Here is a 26,373-nt window from a genome sequence, read left to right on the forward strand (position 1 = left end):
AACAAGACACCAGAAATTGTAAAACAGACCTATTTGTGCTTAAAGATGCAAAACCCAGCAAGCCTTCCTTTGATTTTTAAGTCATTTGTGGTGTTTCTGGTTATAAAAGTAAATACATGTTTATTATAGAAAATTTAAAATATAAAAGTATAAAGAAAATTAAAATTACCATGAACCCACTACCAATTAACACACGGTAGGCTGTATTTCCTCTCAATCTTTTTCCCTGAGTAGTTTTACAATGTTGAATCATGCTGGATGTACAATGCTAAATTGGGCATTCCTCACTTAAATATTTCCCCACATTTTTGGAAACTATCTGCAAACTTCATTTTTTGTGATGATATAATATTAAATCAGGTGACTGTTCCACCACTTTAACTCATCCCTACTAGTGGACATTTGGATCATTCCCAAGTTTTTGCTACAGATGTAACCAGGTAGAAATGTTTAACTCGCCAGAATATTTCTCTGTTTGGAAAAACGCCTTGTGAGGGCCTGGGTGTGGAAGGGGAGGCTCTCCAGAACCTGGGCGTCACCTGGCACCCAGGCTTCAGAAGAGAAGGAGACAAGGGAGAATGTCCGTGTGTCACTCCTAAAGAGGTGGTACTAGGGGTAAGGATGGGGGGCAGGAAGGAAGAGAATAAAGAAAGGAAGAGTGAGTCACTAATAAGAGGGAAGGGAGGACCAACTGAGGGGCCAACAGAACCCCACTGTGATGAGTGAGCCGATCTCAAATATACAGCAGAGCAGATTTTTATTTTGGGAGGGGATGTCAAGTTTCATCTGGGTCACTATGATACAGCGCTGAGCTACACAGAGAGCTTGCATGAATCAGCAACTAAGAACTCAGAAGAGGCCATGAAAACACAAACCTCCCAGAATCTGCATTCATCTTGGGGCGTACTGCCCAACAGAACTTTCTCCATGATGGACATGTTCTGCATCTGCGCTATCTAATATGGCAGCCACTAGCTAAATGTGCCCACTAAACATCTGAAATACGGCCAATGTACTGGGGAACTGAATGCTTAATTTTTTTTAATTTAAATTTAAATAGTCACATGGCTAGTGGCTGCTGAACTGGTGGGTGCAGATCCACAAGAAGGCTCTGGACTCCTACTGATGTGCACGTGGCAGTGATGTCAACCATCACAGCCAGCTCTCAGAGGAACAGGGACCCCAGCCGACACCTGAAGAACATAATGTTTCACTGAACATCTCGGTGCCTGAAGCCTTGTTTCACACTCGGGTTAGTTTCTTGAGACGGATTCCCAGCAGTGCCCATTTCTGGGTCAAAGTACAGGAACATTTTTCAACACAGACTAACCAATCAGGAAGCCTCCTTCTTCAAACACTGAGAAATACATCACTCTCCACCCAGCGTCTGACCTATGGCTCCTTAAGAGGGTCCATCAACACCTTGAAACTGTCTGTAAAAATTTACGAATAAGTGGATTTTTCCAGGGAGCTGGCCCATAGCTTTCATCATATTTTTCATAAGGAGTCCACAGCCCCGAAATGGTTAGGAGCTATTGCTCTGAATAGTGTGCTACACACTCAAGCCCTACTCCTCCTTCCAAGACTTCTTCCAGCTCCGTCCATCGAACTGCACACATAAATCAACATATTTTGGAAGGAAAATAAACTATTATGTCTGAAGATTTTCTATGCTCGCTGCTTTGAAGATGGCTCATTGTGAAGCAGTCTCCTTGCAAGGGAATGGGCCCTACCAGCAACCTGTACCTAGTTCCATTTCGAGACAATCATAATGATCAATTTGTAAGGCTGATGGAAAACCTCACGGAGGTGTCACAGCACAGCACTCACTTGGATGCGGTCGTGCTGCAGAGACATTTAACCAGGGAAAAAAAGAGGTTGTCTGAGCAAAGCTCCTGCAATTAGGGCTGGGAGAGCTAACTGCTTCCCTCCCGCTTCCATTTCCTGACAGGGTGAAAAGTACACAGCTGCTGCTCCTGTGTCTGTCAGTTATGTTTCCCCAACTCCAGAATCTCTGCAAGGAGTGAGGAGTTGGTGGAACAAAAGGTGCTTCACTCAGAAAGAAACGAAAGCCTTGTGCCTTCCTCTTTCCGGAATGCACGGGGGGAGGCAAAAAGGAGGAGTCAGAGATCCAAGCTCCACATGGCACACCACCACTAACTAGCTCCACGACCTCGGGCGAGTCAGTTAAACTGCTCTAGCCTGGATATCCTCACCTTTAAAATGGGGTAACACCTTTCCTTCAAGATTGCTTTGAGGATTAAATGTGATGTTACTTGGGAAAGAGCTTAGCATAGTGCCTAACACATACAGGTGCTCAACAAACATTATTTCCTTCTCTCCGCATATCCTAACAACTCCCAGACAAAAGATGGTATTTATAAGCCAAACTTGCTGATTTCATGAGTTAAAGCAGTGACTCTCATCTGGAGATGATTTAACCCCCCAGGGGACATGTGGCAATATCTGGAGACCTTGTTGGTTGTCACAGCTGGGGAGGGGGAGGGTACTAGAGGCATGTAGCAGTAAAAGCCAGTGATGTTGCTAAACACCCTACAATGCACAGGATGGCCCCTCAAGACAAAAAATTCCCTAGCCGCAAATCCCAACAGTGCCAAGGCTGAGAAACTCTGAGCTACAGGGAAGTGTAAACTGTACTAGTCCCCAAGACGGGAGATGCCTCAGTCAGGGCCTAGGCTCGGGAGCCAGGGAGATCTGAGCTCTGACACTTCCTAACTGTAAAAGCATGGGTAATACCCTTAACATCTCCGACAGCAGGTTTCCACTTCCGTAATATGGAGACAAAGCCACTGACAGAATTCTAAGTGTCGCTGTGAGGAATAGACAGTAAAGGGGAAAGGACCACGCACAGGGCTGCCCGTGATTGGCTTCCTTCCTCCCTGCCCTCCCTTTCCAGTTGTAAGAACAAGTCCATCATATGTCCCCAGAGTCATCCACCTTTATTGCCATTTTCCAGAGAGCGAGCAATGCTGGAGTTACCAAAGGGGGCTCCACCGGCCTTAGCCCACCGTTCTGCCCTCTGGATATGGCAAGATCTGAGGACTCAAAACCCCCTACAAGCTGAGTTTATGGTTACTGGGATACTGAGGCATACGGAAGCTTTGCATGTCGTTGTTATTCTTAATAAGTGTTACAATTTATTGAGTGCTTACTATGTGCCAGCAGAATTAGGACTTTACACACTATCATCTCTTGTTTCAAAACAACCCTGTAAGGTAGGTTAGGTAGACAGGTAGGTGAGCAGGTCAATCTCAATTGTAAAAACACATACACTGGGGCTGAGTGAAAAGTGACTTACCCAAGAGCTCAGAGCTGCTGGATGGCAGAGCTGGGATTTGGACCCAGGTCTGTCTCACTCTAAACATATTTCAATTCTGAAGATGAACAGGAAACCTTTTAAGCACCCCTATCAGTCACGGCCCTGATCTGCCTTGGTCCCATCCCACGTTTTTATTCATTAAGAAAGAGCCTATGCAACTCAGAGCCATCCATGATGCTGGGGAGGCTTGACAGCATCCGTATCCACCCACAGGGCTGCTCAGTGCCCAGAATCAAATCTGCTCCAACCCGGAGAAGCTGCACAACTAAGCTCACTTCGCCCATTCCCCCTTGGAGTTTCCCAGCATTACTCAATGCCCCTCCCAAGGAAAATGACTAGCAGCTGAGGCTTCTAGAAAAAGCTCACTTTCAGAGAGTGATGCCTACTCCCAGAATTTCATCAGCATGTTTTTATTTTCTCTTAACTCATCTCAGATTTTAAAATCTGAAAATTATCTCATAACTTACAAGGTGTAGGGGTACTCACCCACTGACCACTTCCCGAGAGCCTGCTCCATACCAGCCCCTGGGAGAGGCACTGGGGAAAGGACAAGAAAGACAGGACCCCTGCCCTGGGAGAGCTCCCAGGCCAGAGGAGGAGGCAGGTCAGGACCAGACATGTACATAAAGGTGAGAAGGGCATTGTGAGAGCAGAAAAACAGGGAGAAACTGTTCTGGGGGTTAGCTTGGGCCTCCTGACAACCCTCAAGATGAATTCTCAAGGACAAGCAGGAGACAAAGGAGGGTGCAGAAACCCACAGGAAGGCAGAGGCAGAAGACACATGGCCCAGGGAACAATGAGGACTTCACAAGGCTAGAGGGAAGGGCATAGACAGGAAGAGGGAGGAGGGATATTTTTTAACTTTTTATAGGGGAAAATTTTAGACATATACAAAAGAAGACAAACTAATGTAATGGCCCCTCCCCATCTGGCCACCCCCAGGCCCAACAATCAGGGAGCCATAGCCAATTTTCTTCTTTCAGCATCCCCGCCCACCTCTTCTGCTTCTGTATGGCTTTGAAATGAACCGCAGAGATCACATCCTTTCACCTGTAACTATCCCAACATGTAGAGAGATGATTTCTTAATACAAGAAATCGCTGAGGCCAACCCTGTATTTCCAGAGCGGGCCACCTGCCTGTGGACACAGAGCTGGGGCTAGAACAAGACCACTAGCCTATAATCAGCGCTCCTCCCCACAACTCACTGGCGCCAAATCACTTCAATAATTCCTTAAAGACACACGTCACTCCAAGACATAGAGACATGTTTGAGTCCCAGGGTTCTGTCACCCACCACCTGTGTGACTTTGGACAAGTCACTTAACCTCTCTTAGTTTTCACGGCCTTATGGAAAACAGGGATAACAATATTATTTACCTCACAGAACAGCTGTGAGGATCATATGAGATAATACACAAGGAAGCACTTTCTAAATCTATAATAAAGTATTATAAAAATCTGAATAATTATTATGATATTTTTATCCTAAGTTCATTGCCAAAAATCAGACAACCCTCCACAGAAAATAGGTATATATGACTTAAATAGGGCACTCACCATCCAGGCACTTCAAGCTTCCTAAGCAAACTGGGAGGGCTCTGCTGCCTCAGAGACTACCAGCATTTATTCAAAACGTGTGTGTGTGCAGACATGTGCATTCACATGTGTGTGATGTCCAAGGAGAAGTTCTTACCTGTCTGAGTCCTGCAGAGATTTTACCAGATGGGTATAGATGTCCCGCTCTTTCTTTAAGACCTGAATCAGCTCTTCATAGTCTAATTGTTGCTTTTCCTGGAAACAACAATGGGCATCTGACATTAAGGGAAGAATTTTAAAAGAGCACCTCCTTACATTATGCAAACATATGTGGATAGTTCTGGTTTTTAAATCCAAACGAAGGTGATCCCCTGTGCCGGGCTCTGGATCAGGCCACAGTCAGAGAGCACCACCTGCAGGAGGAGTGGGGAAGGGCTGTCCATCACTTACCTCGGAACAAAGCTGAGCTGTGCTTCCAACACTAAGGAGTTGCTGTAAAGGAATCATAACTGTTACCCAATCTGCCCATCATGAAACGGCCACCCCTCAGAGCTGCTGATTATCGTTTTCACAACACTACAAAGAATGCCCTTCCACACTTGTTCTTGCTCCAAAAAAAGAAATTCATAAACCAAAATCTGACACTTATTAGGGACAAGGGACTTACAATAAAATAGAAGTTAAGTGAGTCAGGTTTAAAGGCACCCTAAACAGAGTGATGATAAAGGGATCTGAGGTGGATCTCTCCCACTTACTAGCTGTGTGACCTGAGGTAACTAGCCCAGCAAACCTCTATGAGATTCAGTCTCCTCATTTATGAAGTGGGGATGTAATTTTGTGAATCGGCATTCACAAATGTGAAACTTTTTTAAAAGTCCAAATTTTGGCTCTGCCACTTACCAGTTCTGGGACCTCGGGAAGTTACTTACTGCAGCCTTCGTATTTCTATCTGTAAAACGGTAGACAATAACTACCACTTCATGGAGTTATGAAGCAGATCAGAGTTAAACTGTGTACTGTGGGGAACCAGGGATCCCGGGAGAAATGGCCAATTCAGTACTGGGGCAAGGAGAATCAAGGACAATACAAGATATGTCTACAGCCTTTTCTCGGGCTGGAAAATGAGGTAGCACTTAAATAATGATGGGGTGTTGTCAAAAGCACATAGGAGCCAGTTTGGAAAGGTCAAACCTGGGACAATTTGAGCATCAAAATAAATAACAATAGTAACAGATTATAACCTACTGCATAAAATAGGAATTCATGAGTCCATACTGACATGAATAAATGGGAAGAATGGGCTTTTCTTTAAAGCAGAACAACAACTAATAAATATAGAAAGAATGAGGGAATAGAAAAATCACCATTTGCCAATCATCATGGTAATAAATAATTTGGCCAAGAAACATAAAGGGATGCTAAAACTAGTGGGTGAAAGTTTGAAGAAGATCAGGATATTGACAGACTCAAACACCTTCCCCCAAGTACTTACTAATTACAAAGGAAAAAAAAGTAACTACATAGTCAAGACACCTGGCAGACCCCACCTTCATCAAGTTATCAAGTCAGCACGGCCAGTAACGGACAAATCTAAATGGTGTCCCGCTGGACAGGCCACAATGAGGGAACACGGTGTCGCTCCTGTGATACTCCTGCCGAAGATGCCCAGCCTGAATTCAGTCACCAAGAAACATCAGAGAAACCCAAACTGAAGGACAGTCCACAATATAACTGGCCTGAGCACTCCCAAGGCCATGCAAGTCCAGGAAAGACTGCAGAACTGTTCCAGCCTAAAGACTAAAGAACCAAGACTATTTTTTTGTGTGTGTGAGGAAGATGGGCCCTGAGCTAACATCTGACAATCTTCCTCTTTTTGCTGAGGAAGACTGGCCCTGGGCTAACATCCGTGCCTATCTGCCTCCACTTTATATGGGACGCCACTACAGCATGGCCTGACAAGCGGTGCATCGGTGCGCACCCGGGATCCAAACCGGTGAACCCCGGGCCGCCGCAGCGGAGCACGCCCACTTAACCACTGGGCCGGCCCCGAACCAAGATTATTAAATGCAGCGTGTGATCCTGAATTGGATCCTTCTGCTACAAAGGGCGTTGTGGGACAACTGGTGAAACAGGAATGAGTCTGAGGATTAGACGGCAGTGAGGAATCTCTGCTAATGCCCTGGTTGTGAAGGCTGTGCCGTGTTACACAGGAGAATGTCCCTGCTTATAGGAGATACACACTAAAGTATTCAGAGGTGACAGGGCTTCACATGGACAACTTATTCTCAGATGGCTCAGGAAAAGTAAAATCCTTTATTCCCGTAACTTGCCTATAAATTTGAAATTATTTCAAAATAAGAAGAAAATGTTAAAATAAATAAAGTGAATGTGTGCAGAACACCTAGCACAGTGCCTGGCATGGACTAGATGCTCTCTAAACGCTGGGGGCAGACACTCAGTTAATGGGAAGACCGAGGCTGCAAGCAGCCCCCGTATTTCACATTGACGTAGGCTTTCTCCTGAAGGCCAGATACTACCTGGGACAGGGGTTCTTAACCTGACTAAAATTCAGGGGCTGCGTGAACATGAACGTGAAAGTCATATCTTCATTTCCACTAACCTCTAACTGAAATTTAGCATTCCCTTCAATTATGAATTGAAGGAACACTGCCCTTGCTACAAAGTAGAGTAGTATCAGTGTTTTCCTGTGACTCTGCCATCAAAAGAAAGTTACTTTGTCTATGTTGCAGGTATCTCAAAATATTTATTCTTATCACTACTTCAGAACTACAGCAGTCACTATACTCACCACTAGATCTTGTTATTTAATGCACTAATAAAGAAGCAGCATTTCTAGAGCATATCTTTTGATATTTTGATAGCTGAATTTCAAAGTAATTGGTTTCCTTTATAATCCTATGCATATATTTTATGCATTTAAATATTTTTCCAGGGAAGAGATCTTTGGAAGGGTGGATTCCCAAAGGCCTGCAGAGGTCAAAAGAAGGTTCTGAACTCCTGACCTAGGCGAACCCTGCTAGGCTTCTAGCCATGAAGAAAACTAGGCAAAGGCACCACCTGCCAATCAAGGGTTTTAAACACAAAACCACCAGTTTGGTCATGATAAGCTAGTCACCCAGACGGCTAGACATGTTGGGCCCTTTTGTAAATCACGCCACACGTCACTGGCACAAGGAGCTCCCGAATCCCTTTTGTGGACAGGAACAGTGTTATGTGGGACTCTCCCAGCTCCCACCTGTACACAACACATGTGCAGACAGAAGGTCCCAGGGAAGAGACTAGGGGAGAATTCACCAGGACATCAAGACAAAGAGGCTATCGAGTCCTCAGTATGTCAGCAACTGCGCTAGGTGCTTTCCGGGCATCTTCTCATTTACTCCTCACAACAAGCCAGTGAGCTCAGGCGTCGGCAGGGAGTGAACACTTGGTAACTGTCAGCCATAACTGCTGTTCCTATGCTCCAGTGCCAGGCTGGCTACCTGACAAAGATCATCTCTAACTGCAACAACAAGCCGGGGAGGTATATTAATCTTCTCATCTTCCAGATGAAGAAACTGATTCTTGAGAGGAGAGGTAACAAGTTTGAGTCCATTCAGCTAATAAGTGGCAGTCAGAATTTGTGCTTGGGTAAGTAACTTCAAAGCCAACCGAGAAGGGCTAGGAAAAAGATAAACAAACATGGACTTCTGGTGGAGCAGACACCAGGTGTGAAAAGAATGTGCCCAGGGAAACAATCCTGACCCTGGGGACCTGGACCTTAACCGGATCGCCGTGGGCCAGGCTTTAAGCCCCAGAGGATGACCCACTGTGACGTCAGGGCCGGGAGGCCCGGCTCAGCTCCCCTCTCTTCTTCTTTCCGGCAGCTATTCCTAAGCTTCAGCACGTCTTTCAGGGCACTGCTCTCCTCAGGGGCCCCTCCACCTGCCAGCTGACCACCTCCCCTTCCTTTCCTCGGCCCTTCCATCTCCGGGGAACTGGAAACCCCTGCCCCTGAGCTCCAAGAGAAACTCCACCCTCCTCTTTGGAGACCACTTTCCACCAGTCGCCCCTCTCCACTGACACACTCCAGGGCACCTTATAGGATCTGCTCAGGCCAAACTCTCCCCAGGAAGCCTGCCCTGACTGAGAGAAAGGCCCTCTTCCAGCCCCCCCGGCACCATGGTCCCCCTGCACCCAGGAGTTGGCGTTCCTAACCACCTGTACACAGGTCTGAGGGCTCCTTTTGGGCAGCAGCACCCTGAGCCAGGCACAGTGCCTGGCACAGATCAAATGCTGCCACAAATACTTGCTGAGCTGATTAAATAAGTAAGAAGGAACACAGGGACAGATATGAATCTTAAGAGCAGAGATTCCTGTGGATATTTTGCATAATGGAAGTCAGAGTGAGTCAACGTCTTCCTAGAAGCAAATTGCTCACCCATGTTAAATAAATGAACTCTTCAGAGCCATTTGGGTCCCATTTCATCAATCACCTATTCCCTTGCCTTGAATCATGCCCCATTAGAATGAAGTCATTTGGCTCCCCCAGCAGAGCTGACAAACCACTGGATGTCCTGGGCACAGAGGCAGAGGGCCAGGCTGCCCAGAGGGGAGTATGAGAAGCACCTATTCAGCAGGAGCAACCAACTCCTTGCCCCCACCCCCCACCCTGCCCCTCCAAACAAGAAACACCCCAGACAGGAGCCTGCTCATCCCAGAGAAGACTTATGACTGCCACACATCTACTGTGGCCAACTCTGCAGTCTGTTCTCCACACCCCTTGGAATGACCACCCAGCTCACCACCATTTCCCTGCCTCATCTGAGAACTGGCAAGTCCCTGGAAGACCCCTCCCTCCTCTGAGAGCCAGCCCCTGCACCCTCACTAAGCCAGTACGATCCTCCCCCAGGATTCAGAGATTTAAACTGAGACACCAGAAGTCCAGGAGTCACTGGATGTGAGTCACGTCAAGAGCGCTAGAGTCTACACCTTCTGTTGTACGTGGAGCTGCCACGGTTTCACCATCCCCAAGGCATGGCTACTCAACTCTCCCTTGGCATCTGTGAGGCTCCAGTCCGTTCCCAATGAATACTCCCTTTCATTGTTGTTGTTTTGCTCAAACTACTCAATGTTAGATTCTATAGCTTACAACCAAAAGAACCTTAACTAATACACTTACATTATTGCTAATCCTCTCAGGAGTTAAGCATGTAATTCCTCACTTTACAGATTAGGAAGGTGAGTTTCAGAGAGATTAAGTGACCTGCCCAAGGTCACAGAGCTAAGAAGCAGCAGAACCAACATGCACCAAAGCCGGGGCGTTTTCTACTCTACCATAGTTTCCTTAACGACTTGAAGGAAACACACGTAATGTGCAAACCACAATCTGAAGAGGCAGCAGATATGTAAAGAGAAAGCTTAATAGCTCACTTCTTGGTAATCACAGCAATTTAGTGGCCTGGTAGATAGATGGTGTCTATTTCAGGAGCTGTGTCACAGCTCTGCAACAAAGACATTTATTTCAATACTCAAGAAATTCAGCAGCGATGTCCCGACCATGTCAATAGCCAAGCTATAAATCTCTGGCTGCAGCAAGTTAAATACAGTCGGTGTGTTTTACTCTCTGTTCTTCAATTCCCTGATCAACCAGCGTTAATTCTCAGGATCACACAATGATGAGAAGGAAAACAGATTGCCCAGAGTCAATGGAGACTTCATCACAGCCTCCAGTTCTTTGTAGAAATGGGCAGACGATAAACCCTACATCAATACAAAATGGCCAAGGGCACAGCAGAAGAAATCCACATTTTCTACAGAGAAAGAACTACAATCTGAAAAGTACACCTTTCTCGGGGGGAGGCGGGTGGGGAACTGTAGGCTGCAACAGTTGGGATTTCTTTAAACTAACACCTAGAAATTAACAATCCCTAAATGATAATTTACAATTCTTTATCAACAATTTTCAATTAGTCTTGCAGAACAGAATTAAAACGTCTGCTAAAATACTTAGATATTTTGCACAGTAAATTAAACATCACCAAGATCTAAATACAACCGAAAATGAAATAATTTTATATTTGTGGTTATATCAAGTACAGACATCTCCCGGTACAAGAAACTAAAAAGGAAGTGGTGCAGAGGAGCAAACCAGTGAGATTAAATTTTAAAATAGTCAGCCTGTTTAATAAATTTATAAACATTTTGTTCAACATTTAGACATTTTTTACATGACTAAAACGTGATTCAAAACGGCACAGTTTAACTAAATATATTCAAATTAGTGAAGATGTGTCCATCCGAAATATCTGTCAGGCTGATAACTTGTTTCAAAACAGACTGTGCCTTATTACAGGTTACTGTGCATCGTAACGCACAACTAAATTTGGACAAAATCAAGCAACTATATGCAAGTTAGACTCACAAAATATTAGCCTTCTGAGATTTAATTATCGGACCTGCCTGAGGTCACTCAAGTGAAGTGACAGAACCAGGAGAGAAATCCAGGCTTCCAGACTTCTGGCCCAGCCCAAGGGCTCCACTGGTCCATGCTGACACTCCGATTCAAGAGAAACAGCAAAATGCAAAACCACAAACAGTCCAAGTTAAGAAAGAGCTCGCAGCGTCCAGCCAGTGATGCCTTCCGGATCAGGGCTGATACTGAGCTGATACACAGTGTGATGGCTAGTACTGGTTGCTAAAATACTGAAATACTTCTATACTAGTTGGAAAATAACCCCTGATCCATCCACCCCAACCACCTCTGCTGCCCTAGCCCCTCCCCACGGACCCCTAGGGACCTCTCCAAGATCCAATAACTACAGGGTTGGTGCCTGGCACCAGAGCAGGCCTCCCAGGACCCCACTCCAGCCCTACCACTCGAGTCTGTTCTGACGGCTGTGCCAGTGCTGTACCAGTTGTTAATTATTTTGAGAATCACCTTTCACAAAACCACAAGTCATGATCAGAGCCATTCATCAGAGAACTAATTTGCGTAAGAGTTCTCTGTCTTCTCAATGTATGAACTTAATTAAAGCCAGGTTTAAAAAAAAAGAAAAACTTGGGCTACAGTGAACTCCTTTCCTTTCCCATATCTGGCTGCCTAGTTGCAATATATGCAAGGTGGGGGTCAGAACAATCTGTATGCATCTCTCACAATCCAACATAATCATTTATTCACTCAACAAACATTTATTGAACCAGGCACTGGGCTAGGCTTCCGGATTTAGCATGAACACCAGTTCCTACCCCTGAGGTACCAGCCCATGGTGCACAGGAGCTCAAGGGGCGGGAAGCAGAAAGGTGGATTCTACAGTGTCAACATAAGGACTTAGTGTTTCGATGGATAGGCGTGCAAAGTGCTGTGCCCCAGAGAGGAAGAGGAGATGTCACCACTAAGCAGGATCAGGGAAGGTGCCACAGAAAGGTGACACTAGAGTGGCACCTTTAGGGATGTAAACAAGGAGGGAAAAGTCATTCCAGGCAGATGGAACAGCATGTGCAAAGGCACCAAGAGGTACAAACATGGCATTTTCAGGAACCTGCAAGAAGTTAGCTGATGTTGAGAGAAGATGGGGACAAAAGAAAATGAGAATGGAAAGATAGCTGGGGACAGATCAGAAAAGACCTGCTGTGCCATTTTTTGTGAGTCTTTGAACAGAAAAACTTTCTTAACACTTGAGATTACATCTTTTGGAGAGGTGAACTCTGGGAAAGCAAATATGAGGCTCGTCTTTTAAGGAGCTGTGATTTCTCAGTTTCAAATGCAAATACTAACGCTCAGCTGAAGGAGATAGACTAAGAACCCCTCCTCCTACCTGTTGTAAGCTCAATTATCAGCAAGAAGTCATTGGAGGATCTCAAGATCAAAGAAGTTATCAAATATGTGTCAGAAAAGAATATGAATTCGCGTATGAATGTCCAATTTCAGTCAAGCTTACCTCAGAGAAGATGATTTTGCTGCCTGGTGACTGTTGAGAAGAGCACTTTTCTGTTATTAAGTTTTCATTCCTGAACTTGAGATCCTCCGTAGTCATTAAATAACGGTTCTGCTGTATTGCTTCCAAATCTTTTTCATCGAATTTCTAAGGAAACAAAACAAATCATAAGGACGTTTTCATCGGGAAAATAATATTAAGAGGTTGTCCCAAACTCTTCATGGAAAATATTTTATTTTTTCTTCACAATACCCATATGTCAAATAATTCCCACCATCCCAAAATATTAGGCAATTACAAAACTCTAATGCAACTCCATTTGTGTGTTATTACAACCAGCAGAAGAGCAGCACAGTGACATGACTTAGGCAAGGAGGGTGGCAGTCATTACAAACCTTCCTTCTCACCACTGTGATGGTCGCCCAGCGAGGAGAGAGGACAAAGCTCAGGCTCTGGTCCCCCAGGACCAGGTTCCAATCTTGGGTTCCCCTTGGCCAAGGCGTGACCTCTGGATCTGTTTCCTATCCTACAGGGTTACTGCGGTGATTAGAGGGGTTCTGTATTGCAACCCAACAAAGTCTAGTCTCTCTGGAAACATTACGAATTTAACAAAACTTGAACCTTCCATATCCACGAGGAGATTTGACTTACACGAAGAAAAAGGCAAGACTGCAAACACTGCTTTGGCATCTGGTCACATATGAAAGGTTCCCTCATGATGACACACAATAAAGTCCCCTCACTGACTCCTTCAGAAGATCTGACATCCAACAACACGACAGAACTGGAGACCATCTCTCTGGTCTTTTGGCCAAGTTCAAGCATAGAATCTATACTTAACTCACCTATTTAAAACCTGGTAACTCTTGAACCAGGGTTCTGTCCACTCTCTGTCGGAATTAAAGGGCGAGAACCACATCTTATTCCTAAGTACCTATCAGAATTAATTCACCACATCAAACTTTTATATGAAATTAGGTGAATACAAGAAAGAAGCAGAGGCAATTCTTTATAAAATCCACTGAAGTGTAATAGGAAGAACTACAAATCAAATAACCAACACGGAATTTCTAGAATTGCCATAACACAGTTTGTGCTTGAGTTACACTTTTCATTTTTATTTTTTAAAAGTCCAATTATACATACACATTGCTTAACAGTCAAATAGTACTGGAAGGCTTACATGGAAAATTGCAGCCCTCTACCTCTCCATTTCTCACCTCTGAGTCCCACTCCCAGAAAAAAACAACGTTCAACTCTTCTAGCTATTTCTTCTGCTATTTACTTCCATGTTTCTATATATATTCCTACTCTCACATTTCTTGATTTCTTAAGGTTAGATTTTATCTATTGGATCCTATCATAGAAGTTTAAGGATTTAGCTCTTACATCATCTGGGCCCCAACATTTTTCCTGATATTTACACCCAAATTTTAGGTAAATCAATATTCCGCATTTACATTATTATGGTCACCCAAACACTGTTCACGGCTCAGCCATACAGTGTTCCGTGATTACACCTCCTTTCTGTTCAATTCTTTGCTTTTCTTGGAATTAGTAACAATTGCTTTGTTCTGTTTGTTTACTTAGTTCATAAAACTAAATTATGTACTTAATTTATCTCCAAACTCTGAAAGATTTTGAAAATCCCTCTAGATGGACTCAGACACATCAGGTAAATAACAGGTTCCATTTCAGTTTCTTGGAGAAATCCCAAGTGAAGCCCTCCCACAACAGCTGGAATCTGGGCTCCCACAGCAGTGGCTCAGCTGTTAGCCTGGGACTTCCCTTCACATTCCAGATGAATTCCCTACTTTATGGATCCCATGTCTCTCTCTTTTTTGGTTACTTCTTCATTTGTACAGAATCATCCTCCCAGAGTTTCCTGCAAAGAGTACACAGGAGGCAGAAGATTTTAGGCACCAAATGTCTGAAAATGCCTTTATCTGCCCTCACTCTTGGCTGACACCGTGGCTGGGTACTAAATGCTGGATTGGAAATCACTTTTCCTCAAAAGTCTGAAAGCACTGCTCGGCTGTCTTCTGGCTTCCAGTGCTGCTAAGAACCCTGATGTCATTTCAAGTCTGAGTCCTTTGTATGTGACCTATATTTTCCTCGCTATGGAAGCCTCCAGATCTTCTCTTTATCCCTGTGTTCTGAAATTTCACAACGACATGCCTTGGGGTATAGGTCTTTCTTCATTCATGGTGCTAGAAACAGAGCAGGCGCTTTCAATGTAGAGATATCTGTCTTTCCATTCTGGTAAATTTTTTCCTATTACTTTGAAATTTTCCTCCCCTCTGCTTTGCCTGTTCTATCTTTCCAGAAGTCTTATTAGTCATATATTGGAGCTCCTGAATCAAGCCTCTAATTTTCTTATATTTTCTCTCCCATTTTCCCATCTTTTTATTTGTTTGTTCACTTAACTCTGTTGTCTGGAAGACTTACTCAACGTCATCTTCCAACTTTTCTAACTCTTCTATTAAACTGTTTATATCTGTAATCATACTTTCAATTTCCAATAGGTCATTCTTCTTTTCCAAATACCTTGTTTATCAGAGCCTGATCTTACGTCTTATCTAAAGATGGTACGGTGTTGAGTTTTTTTGAAAAGCTGCCTAGTTTTCTTCTCATCCTCCCTATTTCTATGTTCTCTGTGTAGCTCTGCTCTGTCTGTTTTGGCCTTTGTCTTTCCTCTTAGATGCTTTTCTCCTGTTTGAGGAACTCAGGCCATCCACCTACTTTTAAGGATAAAAGTGCTCAGAAGCTCTGTGAGTGTGGAAAGGGCCGACCCATGGCAGCCTCACTGTGAGATGACCAGGTGGGGACTCAGCTGTTTTGTGGGAGGACCCCCCACTGTCCGCATCTTTCAGCCTGTTATCCCCTCAGAGGGCTCACTGCTGGGTATGCACACTTCCACTCCCTCCTCGTTTTTATTCAAGAGATCCCCTCCTGCTTTCAGTTGCACCTGGTGAACCCGAGGCCAGAGCTTCTCTGGTTTAAGGTCACCAGAGAGTAAACCTCCCATCTCCTGCTAACTGCCTGGCATTCCAGGTAAATCTCCCATTTCCACTGTGCTGAGCCTTTCCGGATTCTGTAGGATAACTCAGCTTGCTTCTTGTTGGCTTTTCATCCCAGAGGCATGCAGCAGAGTAGAGAAAGCTGATCCTATGTAGTTACCACATGCCCATCCACTTACCAGCCAAACAGCCCCCTGCTGCTGCCCCACTCCCATTCTCCTAGTCCTGTGGGTTTATACCTTCTCACTCCCTCACTGTCATCTTAATGAGGCTTCAGTAGGAAGCAGAGTTAAATACCCAGGCTGAATCCATCATGGTTACTCATAAGTCTGAGCTGAATCCAAAATTCACTACACAATCAAACAAGAAGGGCATTCTAAGACAAAAAGGAATAGTTAGTGGGAAAGTACAGAGGAGTGAGAGGGCAGGGCATGAATAAGGAGCAGCAAGTACTCCCAGAAGAAGTTCCTCAGTGAGGAGGTGGGCTGGGTGCTGAGCAAAACAGGCCTAGGCCTGAATCATCGCTGCCATTTACTAGTCACATGATCCAAGATAAGTTCCTTCCCGTCTATGAGCTTCTGTTTCTCCAAACTTACCTCCCTGGTGGCTGAGGTCCAAATGACGTAAAAAAATGAAAACTATGATCATTTCTGCCAGCCTTATTTTTATATAAATGTTCCTGCAAAAGAGTTTTTTAAAAAAACAACCTGTGCCAAGTCAAAAGATTTAAATACAAAAGAAAAAAAGTGATGGTACCTGAAGCAACGAGTCCTTTTGACTGGCACTTTCTGTGAGACGTCTAATCACTTGCTCTTGACTGTGCAATTTCTGATTACTTTCACTCAAGAGACTCTTGTAACGATTCTCCACTGCTTTCTCTCCTTCCTTCACTTCATTGCGTAATTTCTCTACTTCATTTCTAAGGTCCTGCCAGAAGAAAAAGAAAAAATGGAATTTACTTGACAAAAAAATTTCAAGGTGACAATCTCTCACCTGTTTACCTTACTGCTATAAGAGAGCAAGCTAATAGATGTATTTACCAAATGTGTACTTCCTTCTCTTTTAAAGTCTTATGAAACCCAACTCCAAGAATATTCTGAAATTTGGACAAAGCTTCATGAATAAATATTTATCACAATACAATACTGAAAAACCAGAAAGAAACTAAATATCCAACAAGAGGGAATTAATTATAAAAAGAGTATGGTATAAAAAAACACACAATTATGAGTAAAAACAAACCAGGATACTATATAATTTGAACTGCATTGTTTTCTAAATGTTTACACAAAATATTCTTAAGGCTATAAGGGAACACAGCAAAATAATAACCTAATATATAACCTAGTATACCTAAGTAGAGGGATATGGGTGATTTTCAATTGATTTTTTTATTTTTTCATTTTTCTGAGTTTCTAAAAATCTCTAAATAAGTTTGTATAACTTTGATAACCAGAAAAAACAATGACTTTTTGATCATTATACTAAATAATGACATTTACAATTACATAGAAACTGCTCATGTTAAAATGCTAAGGAAAAAAGAGAAAACAAACAGTAAACCGTGTAATTGTAACTACCTCAAAATAGGTACTATTTGTAATAATGAAGCACTATTCATAATAGCAAAAGGCTGGAAACAACCCAAATGTCCACCAATAGAGGAAGAAACTACAGTACATTCTCACGATGGAGCACTCTGAAGCTTTAAAGGAAAGGAAATGAGGATTCTATAAATATATTCCCGTAAAGTAGTACAGAATATACAGTCAGCCCCTCCGTATCTGAGGGTTTCTCATCCATGGATCCAAACAACCACAGATCCAAATTTTGCGGATACGGAGGGCCAACTGTATTCATTGTACTAGCCATTTTATATATATAAGGGACTTGAACGTCTGTGGATTTTGGTATCCATGGGGGTGGTCCTGGAACCAATCCCCCTCAGATACCAAGGGACAACTGTATCGCTCAGGTGTAGGGGGGAAGGGGGGAACCCAGGAGGGAAAAAACAAGTATATATAGCATATTGTCACTTTTTTAACCATAAAATAAATTAAATGGTTACCTATAAGGAAAAAGAGAGAACAAGGTAGGAGAGAGCAGAACTCATTTCATAGATATGATGTTGAAACCATTTACATGTTTAGATAATTATTTTTAAAATAAAATAATTATCTCATAAAACTGAAAGCAGACAAAAAAAAAGATGAATCTATGTATCGAGTTGATTGATTAACCAAAGAGGAATTGTTTCAATAACTTAAAGCAGAGTCATCTGTCCATCCCTAGTGGGATCTTTCTACGAGGACAAAAGGGACTGCTGCACAAGATCTTACCCTGTTTCTAGTAATTGTGTCGTAAGAAATATTTGTGGGGCTGGCCCCGTGGCTTAGTGGTTAAGTGCACGCGCTCCGCTACTGGCGGCCCAGGTTCGGATCCCGGGCGCGCACCGACGCACCGCTTGTCCGGCCATGCTGAGGCCGCGTCCCACATACAGCAACTAGAAGGATGTGCAGCTATGACGTACAACTATCTACTTGGGGCTTTGAGGAGAAAAAGGGGCAAAAAAGGAGGAGGAGGAGGATCCTCCCCTCAGCAAAAAGGGGAGGATTAGCATGGATGTTAGCTCAGGGCTGATCTTCCTCACAAAAAAAAAAAAAAAAAAGGTTTGGCTGTAAAAAAAAAAAAAAGAAATAATATTTGTATTGTTATTCTTAAACTGTGTACACATATATTTATTAAATAAGTAGTTGTTAACATCATAAGAACCAAGACTTTAAGCCTAAGAGAAAATAAACATAAAACAAGAGAAGTTAAAATATGTAATTCTAGGGCCAGCCCCGTGGCTTAGCGGTTAAGTGCACGCATCCCGCTGCTGGCAGCCCGGGTTCGGATCCCGAGCACGCACCGACGCCCCGCTTCTCCGGCCATGCTGAGGCCGCGTCCCACATACAGCAACTAGAAGGATGTGCAGCTATGACATACAACTATCTACTGGGGCTTTGGGGGAAAATAAATAAATAAATAAAATTATAAAATATGTAATTCTAAATGTGAATTGGAAGTATCGACATGAACTTACATTTTCTCTTATTTCCCTCCTTTTACAGAAAAAGCCTAGAATCAGTGTCCTCCTTGGCGTTCAGACTGTAGTCTCAAAATACCACTTGCCACAAAAAAAAAAAAAAAAAAAAACAGGGTTCTTCAAAGCAGTGGTTCTCAAAGCACAGTCCCTAGAACAGCATTACCAGCATCACCTGGGAACTGCAAATGCACATTACTGGGCCTCAGCCCAGACCTATTAAATCAGAAACTCAGAAGGCAGGTAGAGGTCATCAATCTGTGTTTTAATAAGCCCTCCAGATGATTCTGATGCACACTAAAGTTTGCCTTACAGGAATGGATGATTCCAGACCTGGGGCAGGAATGAACAATATGAGTGCAGACATCTTACGTCAGAAAGGAAGGAAGCTATCAAAGACTCAACGTTCATGTCCAAAGAACTCAGGAATCAACTTGAATAAGCTTTCCCACAGTCCAAAGATAGGACAGTTAAAACATCAAGGACAATAACAATGAATTAAAAGACATCAAAAAATTTCAAACATCTGAGTTCATAATGATATTAAAAAAAAAAACCTCTGGTCACTGTGATAGGCAGAATAATGGCCCCCCAAAGATGTTTGTATCCTAATCCCCAGAATCTGTGAATATGCTAAATTACATGGCAAAGGGTAACAGAAGTTGCAGATGGAATTAAAGTTGCTAATTAGCTGACTTTAAAATACAGAGATTAACCAGGTAGCTCCAATATAATCACAAAGACCCTCAAAAGTGGAAGAGAGAAGCACGAAAAAGACTCCACCAGCCATTGCTGGCTTTGAAGATGGAAGGGGGCCACGGGTCTAGAAATGAAGGTGGCCTCTAGATGCTGGAAGAGGCAAGGAAATGGATCTTCCCCCAAACCTTCAGAAGGAATGCAACACTGCTGACACCTAGATTTTGGCCCAGTAAGACCCATTTCAGACTTCTGACTTCCAGAACTATAAAATAAATTTGTGATGTTAAGCCAAAAGTTCATGCTAATTTTTTACAGCAGCAATAGGAAACTAATACAGTCATTTGGAGAATTCTAGTAAGTTCTTATTTTGTCTTTCCTGTATGAACTGCACCCAGGGTAACTAAATAGATGATGAAAAACAAGATTTTCTTTATAGAAGTATTCAGCTATACATGAAGGAATGATGAGATTAAACTATCACCATTTTGCAAACAGTCATCAATGGCGAGTAATATCACAAACACAGGGGCTATCAAATATTATGTACCTCCTGCCAGAAGTACAAATGACCACCTATGACGTAACCTTGCCAAAAAATTAAACCTGAATTTGACCATGTATCTTTTTTTTTCCCCCCCCAAAGCCCCAGTAGACAGTTGTATGTCCTAGCTGCACGTCCTTCTAGTTGCTGTACGTGGGACACAGCCTCAGCATGGCCGGACAAGCGGTGCGTCGGTGCACGCCCGGGATCTGAACCCGGGCCACCAGTAGCGGAGCGCACGCACTTAACCGCTAAGCCACGGGGCCGGCCCTGACCATGTATCTTATCTAACTACCAATTTATTAGAAATAGAGTCAGCAGAGAACAAGTTAAATGACATTACAGAAATACAATCAGCAAAATCCAGAATGTGAAAAAACTGTAAAAGACAAATGACCCAACTTACTGAACAAATAACTTACAAGGAAAAAAAAGGAGAGAGAACCTGTGGATTAAATAATAATTAAGAAAGTTAGGAAATGTTAGTGAGAACTCATGAATTCATATTGATTCCACAGAGTTCATTACAGCCTTCCCTAACTTTCTTATTACATATACTGCGCGCACACACACACACACAGAGTTGGGCACAGAAATATAGATGTGTGTATGCATGTGTCAGCATGCATACATATATTTCCAAGCTCTGCCCACTGACAAGGCCTAGAAGTGATGATATCCCAGGAGCAATGAGGACACCTGTCATTCAGATCTTGGTTTCTAACCACCGTTCTCCAATAAAAGAAATCAAGGATCCTTGGAGAGACGGTTGACTCCAGGACTGTGGTAGGGAAAATACAAGAGAAGTCCAGGACAACTTTGATCCTAGAAAGTAAGGGAGTCCTCAAAAAATGATGGGGCATGTTGAAAAGGCACATGAATCAATCTGAAGGAGCTCCCAATGGCCAAATCTGGGACAGTCTGAGCAATAAAATAAATCATGACTGTAATGGCTTACAACCTATAGACTGAAACAAATATCCCTGAGTTCATACTGATATAAATAAATAACTAAATAATAAAGAAATGCAAGAGAAGGGACAGCTCTTCCTTACAGTAGAATTACAACTAATAAGTATAGAAGAAATCACGGAAATAGAAAAATCACCATTAGGCAAACACAACAGAAATAACTGTTGTAGGTAAGAATCATCAATGGATACTAAGATTCTTGAAAATACAATGAGAAACAATATATTTACATAGTCTCAAAGTATCTGCCCACAAAATACTTATCACAAATGGAAAACATTGTAACTTTATTGTAGAAAAACCCAGAAGACCCCCCCCAACCTTAACCAAGTGACCAACACTAACCTCACCAGTAATAAGACAGGTTGACATTATGCACCTCCAGATATGACACATTGAGAAGAGCACATCACATCTGTGCTATTTTTCCAAAAATGTATAACTTCAATCTAATCATGAGAGAAACAACAGACAAGCCCAAATTGAGGGACGTTTACAAAATAACTGACCAGTACTCTTCAAAGGAGTCAAGTTCATGAAGGACAAAGACTGAGCAACTGCCCCAAATAAGATGAGACTAAAGAAACCTGACAGTTAAAGGCAATGGGGATCCTGGATTGGATCCTGGACCAGAAAAGGGGCATTATTGGGAAAACCAGCAAAATTCAAACACAGTCTGTAGATGATAGTATTATCAGTGCTAATTTCCTGGTTCTGACGAGTGTACTACGGTTATGTAAGATGGTAACATTAGGGGAAGCGGACTGAAGGATGTATGGGAACTCTCTGTATTATTTTTGCATCTTTCTTCTATGTATAAAATTATTTCAAAATAAAAAGTTTTTAAAAAGAGACATATCAATCAATGCAATGTGTATACCTTGTCTGGATCATGATTTGAACAAACTGTTTAAAAAACTTTTTAAATGAGACAATCAGGGAAATCTAAACATTAATTGGCTATGTGGTAACATAAGAGATTATTAATCTTTTTGATGTGAAAATGGTATTTTTTAAAAAATATACTGAAAAACTGATGAAATAATATCTGGGAATTGCTCAAAATACTTCAGCGTTGAAAGAGAGGGAGTTGGGGGGAGGATACAAATGAAACAAGGTTGGCTATGAGTTTGCTGAAGCTGGGTGACAAGTACACAGAGGTTCACTGTACTATTCTCTCTCTTTTTGTGTGTATGTGAAATTTTCCATAATATGCAATTTTAAAAAAAAGCACTAGGGGCGGCCCCGTGGCTTAGCAGTTATGTGCGTGTGCTCCACTGCTAGCGGTCCGGGTTCGGATCCCGGGCGCGCACCGACACACTGCTTCTCTGGCCATGCTGAGGCCGTGTCCCACATACAGCAACTAGAAGGATGTGCAACTATGACATACAACTATCTACTGGGGCCTTGGGGGAAAAATAAAAATTAAATAAATAAATAAATAGAATAAAGCACTGATTAAAAATCTGAAAGAAATGCCAAAACGTGATTATGATTTTTTAAAATTACAGTTTTTTCTCAATTTAAAATATTTTATACTAAGTACAGACTATATTCATAATGGGAGGGGTAAACATTTATAAAGTAACAATTTTTAAAAAGAAACAAAGAAACCACTTAAAAATTAAATGTTAATTTTTTTCTTGGGCAAACAGATGATGATAAGACTGCCGTAAACCTTTAATCCAAAACAACTGGACCAAGAACCTACCATGAATTATAAATGTGAGTAAATAGAAATTCAATTCTAGAGGGAGGAAAGAAGACTTTTTTTTATTATACAAATAATACTAAAGCAAGATTAACTGAATTCTAAAGTCAAAGAATAAAAACATTCTCCCACAATACGGTCATGCCAACAAATTAAACCATTTTCAAATTGTAGACATTCCTTTCAGTCCTCGTCCATCTGTGGGCATAATTTTTACACAATTTTAACTTTGGTTTGGATATTTTCCCATTTTACTTTATTCCACTACACCATGACCTACAAAGAGTATACACCAATTAAACAATGATGACACAAAAAGAACAACTAAAAATCAAAGTTTAAGAGTATAAAATCAAGAAAATAGTTATTAAAAAAAGAAACTACAGAGATGAGAAAGGTGTACAGAGCTTCTATGCCTGAGCTTACAACTAGGCTGTCCTCATCCTCCTAGTCCAAGGGAAAGGCAAGACGTGGTCACTAGGTGATGCTTAGTGAAAGATACCACATAATCTGCATATTTACCCATTTTAATGAGTATATCATAACTCACCTATTTCCCCACTGTCTCCAACCATTAGCTCTTACAGATAATACAGCAAAGAATAGCTCTGTGCATACAACAGGTTTTTTCCTAACTTCTGACTTGTTTTCTTAGGCTAAACTCCCAAGAGTGAAACTACTATGCCAAAGGGCAATAAGCATGTTTTCAGGATTGTTTCTAGAAACTTTCTTCCAAAAAGACAGAGGCTAAAATGCCACTACCTAAGTCTAAGTTTTTTATTTCACCATATCCTCACAGCACTGATATTTTCTTAGATATTTCCCAATTTAATTGGTATGAAATGGTTCTTCACAAGGGTTTGAATTTGCATGTTTTTGATTGCCCATGTTTCTATATATTTGACTATTGTTTGGATTTCCCCTTGTGCAAATTGTCTTGGGCCATTAATGAAAATATTTTCAAGGATGGTCTTAATGAAAAGCTGCTCTCTCAAGAATCACCACAGTGTGCATACACACATACACACAAACTCATCGTCCCTCGACATCAGAAAAGCCACCAGGACAAAGCCCATCTGTCTTACTAATGCTATTAGAGAAGAGGTACAATACGAGGCTTTACCTTTCAACCCTTTCATGACTCTTTTGCCTTCCTGACTGTGTTTTACAAGCTGTTCCAAATCAGAATGAGCACACGCACCAGTGCAGAGGAGCAGCAGCTCCCACATCCCGTCCCACTGGTAATAAAAGCTACTGCGTGTCAAATGCCGGCTCCTGTTCCGGGCACTGTGCTCGGCACCTTCACATCAACCTACGTAATCCTCACAACCCACGATGGCTGCAAGGCCTACTCCTCCTGGACCCCTGCCACCTCGCTGACCTCTTCTCCCGCTGCTCTCCCTCACCTTGTTCTGCTCTGGCAACCATGGCTTTCGTGCTGTTTTTCTTCGCACCATGTATACTCCCAGCTCAAGACCCTTATGCTTGCTGCTCTCTCTGCCTGGAAAGTGCCTGAAGGCTGCTCCCTCACTTCCATCAAGTCTGTGCCCAATGTCACCTTCTCAGTCCAGTCTGCCCTGACCATCCCACCTAAAGTCACCACCACTAGCCCTGCCACAACCTCACTCTCCATATTCCTTCCCTTCATCATTCTTCCTTACAGCATCTCCTGATACACTATCTAATTTATACATGTATTCTTTTTATAGTCTCCCCCAACAGACGGCAAAGCCCCACGAGGACAGGGATTGTTGCATATTTTGTTTGCTTCACCTCCCGCACCTAGAATGGTACCTGGCACACAGTAGGCACTCATGGCAAAATAAAGATAGCCATAAATTCTCTGACCTTCTTCCCCTCAAGAGGTGTGGAGTTTGTGTCCCCTCCTATTCAATCTGGGCAGTACAGCGACTACTGCGACAAACAGAATGTAGCAGAAGTGACACTGTGCCAGTTTCTGGGCCCAGGCTTTAAGAAACCAGTGGCTTCCAACTCCTCTCCCTTGGAACACTCTCTCTGGGAGCCTTGAGTCACCATCTAAGAAGCACAGCTTCCCTAACGCTGCCATGTGGGTGAGGCCACACCCAGGTGCTCCAGTTGACAAGCCCAGCTCTGCTTAGCTTTCCAGCCATCCCCCAAAAGGCACCAGACATGTGAGTGAAGATTCACGGACGCTCCAGACCAGCCCATCCACCACCTGAACACAAAGAGTGACCTGGGCCATGTAGAGCAGAAAATCACCCAGCTGAGCCCTGCCCAAATCCTTGACCCACAAAAATCATGAGATATAATCAAATGATTATTGTTTTAAGATACCAAGTCTTGAGGTAATTTGTTAGGTAGTAATGGATAACCAGAACAGCACTCAACAAACATCTGTTGGATGGATGGATGGATGGATGGATGGATGGATGGATGGATGGATGGATGGATAGATGGACGGAGGGATGGATGGATGAGGTAGGTGGGATTGCTCCCACTTTATGAATGAGGAAACAGGCTCACACAGTTAAAGTAATTTACCCCAGATCAGTCACTAAAGGACAGCACCTGTCTAATTCCAGGCTTCTGATTCCAAGCCTCTCAGTTCACGTCCACACTATGACAAGGCTTTGGACTTCTTTTGCAATGATCCCAATCCACTTAACAGTCATCTGACACTTGCTTTTAGAAACCTCCCCCTAAAAACTGGTGGGAAAAACATAAAATCTTGTGTTAAGCCATTAGGTACACCTTTAAATTCAGAATAAATTTGCCTGCTATCCTGGAAAGATCATGCCTACTTTTTAATTTTAAAATGTTTACGTATTGTGCTAAGTAAAGAGCGTGCACTGTTCATGTGCACAGTAATTACAGGTCCACTTACGTCAATTCCCAGATTCAGTTCCCTCCTTTATACAAACATCTATCAGACCCATATTTTGATGTCTGGTTCAGTTCTAATGCATATGTGTGTTCAGCAATAATTTATTCCATTCTCCATTTCATTTGCTGATAAAATTTTCATTCAGCTGCCTAGGTTAAGAACTTCTCACACGCTTTAAGCGACAAAGGCTACTAATGTTGTGCCACATTGCTTCCACGTCCCCCAACCTAGCAGAGTTGACAACATGAAATGACCTATTCTGGAATCCCACAAAGACATGTAGTTTTGTCATTCCTCAAGATTAGGGGTTCTTAACCTGAGGTCCACCGAATGGGCCCCTGGGAGCCCATGCAAATTAGTGCATGTGTACATTTTTGGGGGTAGAGGACCCTCAACATAAATCAGAGTCTCAGGGAAAGTCAGGACACCAAAGAATATAAACCATTTCTCTTATTATAAGCCTTAGTAATAGAAACGACTATTTACTGAGCACCAGCGATGAGCCAAGCATGGGTCAAGGCATTTTTACATAAAGCATCTCTAACCCTAAGGACTGCTTACATAGTAACTATTATTAGTCCTGTGTTTACAGAAAGGAAACTAAGGCTCACAGAGGTTGAGAGATTTTCACAAAGCTTTATAACAAGTCAGTTCTAGTGCTGCAATT

At 42.7% G+C, this 26,373-nt stretch overlaps 1 protein-coding gene across 4 annotated transcripts in view; it reads right to left on the minus strand.

Moving 5' to 3' along the window:
• The window catches only part of CDK5RAP2 (CDK5 regulatory subunit associated protein 2), a 175,253-nt gene that overhangs the window by 80,794 nt on the left and 68,086 nt on the right, over positions 1–26,373 (minus strand). For 2 of the 4 annotated variants that reach the window (XM_058523895.1, XM_058523892.1), the window contains exons 13-16: positions 16,589–16,759; positions 12,816–12,959; positions 5,329–5,370; positions 5,036–5,133 (exon numbers count right to left, since the gene is read on the minus strand). In XM_058523895.1, coding sequence (XP_058379878.1) covers positions 5,036–5,133; positions 5,329–5,370; positions 12,816–12,959; positions 16,589–16,759 — 455 coding nt within the window. The remainder of the gene's footprint in view (positions 1–5,035; positions 5,134–5,328; positions 5,371–12,815; positions 12,960–16,588; positions 16,760–26,373) is intronic. The other 2 variants (XM_058523896.1, XM_058523894.1) reach the window with 1 other exon arrangement.

Source organism: Diceros bicornis, chromosome 28, assembly GCF_020826845.1.
Source record: "Diceros bicornis minor isolate mBicDic1 chromosome 28, mDicBic1.mat.cur, whole genome shotgun sequence".
NCBI classification, from domain to species: domain Eukaryota; kingdom Metazoa; phylum Chordata; class Mammalia; order Perissodactyla; family Rhinocerotidae; genus Diceros; species Diceros bicornis.